Source organism: Berghia stephanieae, chromosome 2 (genome assembly GCF_034508935.2).
Source record: "Berghia stephanieae isolate SIO BIC M18660-M18661 chromosome 2, UCSD_Bste_1.3, whole genome shotgun sequence".
Taxonomy (NCBI): Eukaryota; Metazoa; Mollusca; class Gastropoda; order Nudibranchia; family Aeolidiidae; genus Berghia; species Berghia stephanieae.
The window spans coordinates 84,095,173-84,103,251 of NC_088361.1; the positions used below are offsets into that span (position 1 = coordinate 84,095,173).

The window sequence follows — 8,079 nt, forward strand, 5'->3', positions numbered from 1 at the left end:
CCTCTGAACAAGCATATCTTTAGAATGTTATGCCTTTATTAATGCTGGGGAGAAATAATTGGGAGAGGGCCCTATCTCCCACAAGGAGAGTTGGAAATAAGTCAAATAAGTTATAATGCCAGAAAGTAGCAAAATCCAACTCCAGCTTGGCAATTACAAATTATGTGTATCTTTTAAACAAAAAAAAACAAAAAGTTGAGCATTTAAATAGTGCAATATCCCTTAAACTAAACGTGCACAAAGCACTTTACAAGGGATCCCCACCCAATAGCAACACTTAACATGAAAGACAAGACACCATGACGCCTGTACTGTAAGGCTATATTACAATATTTTTCAACAGAGAAAACGCTGTTAACGGCCATGTACTAATTTTACACCCCAGCAGTGAGAGAATGTGAGGAGAGATCCTTTTCCAAGGACTCAACTTTGTGTTGCTCAGAATGGTACTCAAATCCAGGACCTACCAATCTGAAGGAGAAGGTCATAGCACAAGACCACATGACTGCAAAATACGAATGACAATACATGTCAAAACATCATAATTTGCTTTTTAGCTTTGATATCAACAAGGTTTTGAATCATCAAGACAGGTGAATATGGCTAAATCGAGCTTTCTTAAAAATGGGTTAAAGAGAGCCCCTATGAAAGCTATGGCTATGAGTATGAGTACAATGGTGTAAAGATCTAGTCCTTATTTTGGATTCTCAATAATATATTATGATACCGTTCACACCAAAATAGTTGCTAATGATATAAATTCAAATCAAAAGAAATATAAGGTGAGAAATCATTGCTACCAGAAATTATTTTTAGGGCCACACTACTCAATTTTTATGTTTGAAAGACAAAAACAATATAAGATTTATCCACTATAAATTATAATTTTGTGAATAAAACCATCTTGAAAAAATATCAAAACAAAAAAAAAAATAAACAAAAAAGAATACAACGTAAAACATAAAAAATAATGAAATATGTGTTTTTATTGGCGATATGAATGAATGTATGAGCACACAGATTCACAAATGAATACTTGCATAGTATCGTACTCTTTCTCTCTCTCTCTCTCTCTCTCTCTCTCTCTCTCTCTCTCTCTCTCTCTCTCTCTCTCTCTCTCTCTCTCTCTCTCTCTCTCTCTCTCTCTCTCTCTCTTTTTTTTTTTTTTTTTTTTCACACACGCACAAACACAAAATCTACTTTGGAGGTCCAAACATGTGCATTGTTTGGGATACAAGTTTCACATGTTCAAAAAAGGAGTTGATACTAACACGTAGAGTGCGGACATCATTTGCTTTAAAGTGTCTGTTTAAAAAAGGGAAGGGGGGGGGGGGATGAAGGCTTTAAAATTGCATTATCAAGAGGGGGAAAAAAACATAATATTGTATTTAATGAAAATATTAAATCAACAGTAAGCAAAGTAGATTCACAATATTTGGGACCTTGGCAGTTTGGATGAGTTGGTAACACAACACATTTATTTGTCATGGACCCCAATCAGTTGACTTTAAAGAGAAATGGGCTTGACTGTGCAGGCTTGATTAAGCGCAAATCACTGAAGCTGAAGTAATGTGAACAATTTCTAAATAAAAAATAATAACCATACGGCAAATGTTTTGGTATGTACCCTTATATGGTTGCTCAGTTTGAGATCTCACAATAAAAACAAATAGAAAAAATGAAAATATATTAAATATATAAAAAGAAATAAATGCCAATTATATAAATTATCATAATTCATGACATGAGCTAGGACCAAATTTAAAATACCAATTTTATAGGATTAAATGATCTCATGAGCGATTTTGACAAGATGAGGTTCAAATTAATCAATCGATAGCTGAAAGACACACGTTCTGGCCGAAATTTTTTAATGATTTTTTCAGAGTATGACAGAATGGGTCATTTTGTTCAGCTCGACCTGTGAATATATTAATGTTAACATGCTTCATAAACAAAGCAGCGTATTTTCTAAGGACGCAACTATACACTGCTCAGAGTGGGACTCAAACTCATGACCTTATCCAAAGGTGAGTGTCATCCCCCAAGGCCACATTGCCGCAATGTATGTGGTGATGAAGGTCAGCAAAATGAACAAATTCTTCAAGAAAAATCCAAGTCTTGGATTTGAGGAAGAAAATACTACAAGTGTAGGTAAATAAAAGGAACAAGAGGATGGGGAAGGAGAAAAGTCATTATCACTGAATGCCATAGCCTGATCTTGAGAAAACTAGATTAAACCAATTAACAATTAATACCTAGTGTTATCTCTGTGAAGGTTGAAACGAGTTCAATTAACTTTGCCCATATATATAGTAACTTGTAAGCCCTACCGAGGAACCTAATAACGAGATCTTGGAAAAAGCTCCTCACATGTAATGTTCCCAGTTAAAGTGTGCATCTCATAAGTAAAATGACTGGTTTGCTGAGTCAACATCATTTGCGGATCCCTACCCAACGGTGATTTATGACTGAGTCTGTTATATCTGATGGAAAGTTCTTTGCAACAGATGCGTCGTATCCAAAAGGTAGCAAAGAATTGTTTCTACTCATTTAATGCTTAACAAATCAGTCTTTAGCCTTAAAGTTACTTTACACTTCATGCCACAGAGATCGAGATCAACCCATGATTCATTGGTCATTTGGTTCTAAAGGATTAGTATTTTTCAGCTTGCAGTGATAGGGAAGTGGAGTCTGTAAGGCCTTATTGAAAGCTCTATGAAACAAACTATCGTTGTACTCAAAGGTAGCAAGCAGTAGTAACTGTCTGTTTAATGCCACAAAAACTTAAATAAGCTTCAACTCTAAGGGTCTTTTAGCTCTGAGAGAACCACTTATCAGACACAGGTGCATACTTCAGAGGTATACCTAGTGTCAAGTTGCCTCTGTCCAAAAATACTGGACAAATGCATTAAAAAGGCTGTAAGTATAAGTATTATTGTATATGTCATATGAATATCGTCCACCATGAGAAAGAAATATAAATTGTAAAGAGCATGGTGATAAAACTAAAAAGTAATGAGCAAAAATGAATATATAACAGTTTAAGAAAATATAAGCAGATAGTTTTGGGCTCAAACCCCTTTTTTCAGCCTATAACAAAACCAGTAAAAACACTTAAAAACCAAATAGACAGCAGAAGAGGAATAGGCAGGACTAGTTAGCAAATCTAAAACATTTCGAGATCGTAGTTGCCGATTAGACGTGCCTAATTCTCTTCTGAAGTCTGTCTCAATTTTACGTGAAGTAGTATTAATGATTTTACTGTATTTTTTGTTTGCTACAAAAAGGTTTTTAAGTCAAAACATTCCATGTTTGATATTTTGCTCTTTATTTTAAGCTGTTACATTAATTTTGTTCATTACTTTCTACGGTCCACAGCTTCTAGCAGCTTAGTATCATTTTGACTTGAGGTAATAAAACCACCAACTAGCTTTATAACAAATAGGCCTACAATATTTATCATTGCCACTTACACAATAAGTACTTCATCTTTCACTGACAACGATTTGGATACCCCTCCTCTTTTTGGCTCCTTATCAACACTGAGTGATCCATATGCAATTTCTGCCTCTCTTGGTGATGGGAAAGGAATATTAAGTTCTCTTGAATCTCGGTTAAGGAGCAATGGGCTATTAAGGGCAATGTAATGGCAATTTACCTGGAGAAAATAACATTCATGGTGTCACAAATTGCCTTTTTTTTTTGGAATAAGTGGAAAAGGTTGGAGAGTTCTATGTGGACTGACCTGCTTCTTTTTCTTCTTCAAGTACCAAGTCTGTGCCAGACATCGGTGATCATGATACGCCATTCATCTCTCTGATCAGATAACCTCAGAAAACTAATATTACTCTTCTCTTTCTTTGTCACCCAGCTGTTCAAACTTTTCAAATATGTTTTTCTTGGTCTACCTTTACTCTTTTTACCTTCTATCTTTCCTGTGAGAGCAAGATGTTCAATATATTTATGTCGATTTAGGTGCCCTGAAAATTGCATTTGTCTTTTTCTTATTGTACGAATTAATAACCTTTTAGTTTCAGCTTGCTCTAATACTTCTTCATTAGTTTTCTTCTCTGTCCATGAGATTCTTAGCATCCTTCTAAGAAACCACATTTCTGCTGCCTCCAGTTTCTATCTAATGACTTCTGTAATTGTCCAGCTTTCACAGCCATATAATAATACTGACCATACATATGCCTTCAAAATCCTATGTTTTGTTGTCATTGACATATTGTGTTTTAAAAAAATTAGACTCATTTTATTAAAACTATCTTTAGCGATTGCAATTCTTCGTTTTATTTCTGTGCTACATCTGCCATCTGAAGTTATTATGTATCCAAGATATTTAAATGTCTGAACTTGTTTTATAGTTTCTCCTTTGCGTATTAAGTTACATGTTGGATTTCTTTCTCTCCTTGATACAACCATGCATTCTGTCTTTTTTACATTTAAGTATAACCCCATACGTTCACTCTCTGTAACTACTTTATTAAGGAGTAATTGTAAATTTTCTTTTTAGTCTGAAATTAGTGCTGTGTCATCTGCATATCTTATATTGTTGATATTCTCACCATTGATCTTAATGCCTGGACTGTCTCCTAAAGTTCTAATAATTGTTTCGCTGTAGATATTAAAAAGGTCTGGTGACAAAACACATCCTTGTCTAACACCTCGTTTAATTTGTATATATTTACTGAATTCTCCTTCAATCCTGACGGCTGCACTTTGATTCCAATATAAGTTTCTAATAATTCTACTATCTTTTACATCTATGTCTAGTCCTTCAAGGATATTAAATAGCTCACAATGTCTAACTTTATCAAATGCCTTTGAGTAATCAATAAAGCAAATAAATAGGTCTTTCTGGACTGACCTGATAGTGTGAAAAAAAAAAGCAAAGCAACTCAAGAAGGATAAAATCAGTCTGTACATGTTAATGGATTAGAGCACTACCACTTTACTACTCTGGTGACAAGTAAATTATAAACATTAAAAAAAAAAGAAAACAAAAACAAAAACAAAAAAATAAAACAACAACCAACCCGTCCCCATAAAAAATCATCTCATTGTTTCTAATTACCTTATGCTTGAAATCGCAATGTACAGTGTAACACGCTTTCACTAACATGCAATCGACAAATTCTAAGGTTCAACAAACAAGGATAGAATTCCAAAATTATGTCCTTCATTGTCTTACTAAACTTTTTCATGGCATACATGAACTGTTTCACAGTTTGAATGAACTAAACTGAGACAGGACCAACACACTGGCCACAGACACAGAGAGAGAGAGAGAGAGAGAGAAAGAGAGAGAGAGAGAGAGAGAGAGAGAGAGAGAGAGAGAGAGAGAGAGAGAGAAAGAGAGCAATTTGCTTTGTGCAATAGCCTTCTTGAACTTTTCGCCTGAAACTGGCCACAAAAAAAAAAAAAAAAAAAAAAAAAAAAGAAATCGAAATTCTTTTTTTTAATTTAAAAGCAGTTGATTACTTTGAGTTGTATTCAATAGCTCAACCAATGGAATTATTTGTTTCCTTGAGCACCACTTACAACTCACTTTTCATTGGGTTTTTTAAACTCTTGATACCTTCTTGTAATGTGGCATGAAGTTTGGTCAGTCTCGGGCATAGCCACCTTAAGTGCTTGCCTGACCCGAAACAATCAGACTCACAATGTGTGAGTATTTATCACAATATGTTGACACACTGATGAAGGGATTGAATTGCGACACCTGACAAGCCATGCTTATTTTTTAATCGCCTTTGACAAACACTGGATAGCCATGGGCTTAGGTTATAGTTTTATGAAGGGTACACATGTGTAAACAAGTTGCCTCCCCCCCCCCCCTCCATTCTTACTGCTTCCCTCACATCCTGCCATGTTATTCCACATGCCGTGTTGTATGGGGAGGTCTGTCGTCTTAAGGAAAAAGACTGTATATATGTGGCCTCTTATTACAAGTAAACATACAGTCTTTTTCCTTAAGACAGCAGAGGTTGTGTGTGTGTGTGTGTTTTTTGTTTTTTTTTTGTCTAAGTGAGTAACTCAGGATTGAATGATATTTATTATTTTGCCAACAAATAGGCATGAATATACATATATTTATATAAGAGAAGGATGTGCAAACATTGAGATCATATACTTGTACAGTTTGCTACGTCACAATTTGTGTTTTTTTTTGTCTTACAGCATTGTTCACGCATTCATCAAAACACAGATTCAACAAAATTTTCAGACTATCCCGTGTAATTTGTCAAATGCGTGTTACACTGTAATCTAGAAATTTTGTTGCATTCATGATTTTTAAAGCACAATGTTCCGCTGTCTAAATTTTATGTACTTTAAAAAATTCTACCAGAACAATAGGAAAAACACAAAATTGTGAATAAAAGTATCATTACAAAACAAACTAAAAAAAAAAGTAGGAACTGATAGCAATTAATCTTTAAATTTGAATACTAATACTGAAAAAAAGCAACAAAAAATGTCTCTTTGACAGAAGAAAAAGGATACGCTGTGACAGGAATTAAACTGTCCTTTTTACTTTCATCCATTACACCAAGGTTGACAATTAACTTTGTATGGATCTGTGGAAATAAGACTGTTGAAAACAAATTTATCTATATAGTGACCACCAGTATTTAAAATAAAAAATTGTTCAATGTGTAAATAATAGAAATAGTACAATAGTTAAATGAGTGGTGATCTGGCTAAACGAAGGAAGTACACAAGAAGTAGTAATTTAATATACGAAACTGATATTTTATGTTATGATTTTGTTTGAGATTGACAGATGGATCAATAAGGTTTCCTCCTTTTTGGCAAATTGCCATTATCATCACTCATATATCGGGTGCAAGAAAAAAACCCAGAAAAGTTTAGACGCCTGTAATCACCAGACCAAAACTGATACAATTCTGGAACTTCACAATAATTAAACCAATTTATTGAACTTTATGTACACAAATATGCAGGAAAATTTATTGAGAAATATCTATTTGACAATTGTTTTAATATTAATAGATACACCTCAAATAATCCATATAGAAGATTTTGACGTAATTCTCGAATTTTGATGTGATCTGTCGATCCTCAATTTTGATTTATGACTGATTTAGCCTTTTTTTCCAATTGATTTTCTTATGTCCTAGATAATGATCCTATTCATGCAAATTTGAATTAACTCTTTTTGCTAAGTTTTTGTGTAAAACGTAGTATAGCTTTTATACACTGTTTGACATCATTGTCCATATTATGCTTTGTAGACCATTGGATTCAAGTCAGGACTCATTGGAGACCATTTCATCTTTAGTAATACATCAAATATGATGTCTGCTCCTTTTTGAAAATTATGTGACCTTGTTAGAAGAAAAACTTATTTCAGAATCTATCCTGATTGGTAATTTGGTTTTCAATGAGACGGGGTAACTTTCTACGCAAGTCACACAACACTGCTGGAACAAGACACAAGTTTGGAAACTTTCAATATCATAATTTTTTTATACAACTTTGGTATAACTGGCATAGTTTCTTAACCAATAATAGATTCTTAATCAAGCTTAGCAAGTATTAACTTAAGGTATTGTTCTTGTTTGCAAATTTTCGAATGTTTCTAATTTCTTCAATACTACAAACTCGAATACAGCCACGGCAAAAGCAGCCAATCGCAAAAAATGGAGATGTCTGGTGGATGCCCTATGTGCCTTAAGACCATGCCCTATGTGCCACAAGGCCCGAAGAGGATTAAGAAAGTAACAAACTCGAATAATATATCCAGTCTTGTTTCTTGGTAGTGGCAAGTGAATGTAATGTAATGCGAGATAAGGAGACTAAAAGGTGGGAGATTGAGGTGGGGCGGAGGGGGGTGATTAAGTGATAGACTTTCATTTTACAAACTTCCTGTCTATGCCAATTGTGCAAATCCAGATTAATGAATTTATCTTATCTGGACCAGCTCACCCATGGAGTTTATGGTTTTAAATAACTAATGATTTAAAGCAGAAAAATCGGGACCAGCCTCAGAGTTTATTTTAAGTGTGTTATCTCAACGCAGTTTATTTTTAGCGGGAGGCCTTCCGAAAG

The 8,079-nt window shown here is 34.2% G+C and overlaps 1 protein-coding gene across 4 annotated transcripts in view; it reads right to left on the reverse strand.

Moving 5' to 3' along the window:
- Nucleotides 1–966: 966 nt before the first annotated feature.
- The window catches only part of LOC144965689 (EKC/KEOPS complex subunit LAGE3-like), a 7,674-nt gene continuing 561 nt past the window's right edge, over nucleotides 967–8,079 (reverse strand). For 2 of the 4 annotated variants that reach the window (XM_078901282.1, XM_078901283.1), the window contains exons 2-4: nucleotides 6,511–6,584; nucleotides 3,477–3,605; nucleotides 967–1,305 (exon numbers count right to left, since the gene is read on the reverse strand). In XM_078901282.1, the coding sequence (XP_078757408.1) occupies nucleotides 1,197–1,305; nucleotides 3,477–3,605; nucleotides 6,511–6,551 (279 nt within the window). In that variant the 5' untranslated portion in view covers nucleotides 6,552–6,584 and the 3' untranslated portion in view covers nucleotides 967–1,196. Of the gene's footprint in view, nucleotides 1,306–3,476; nucleotides 3,606–6,510; nucleotides 6,599–8,079 lie in introns of all 4 variants that reach the window. The other 2 variants (XM_078901280.1, XM_078901281.1) reach the window with 1 other exon arrangement.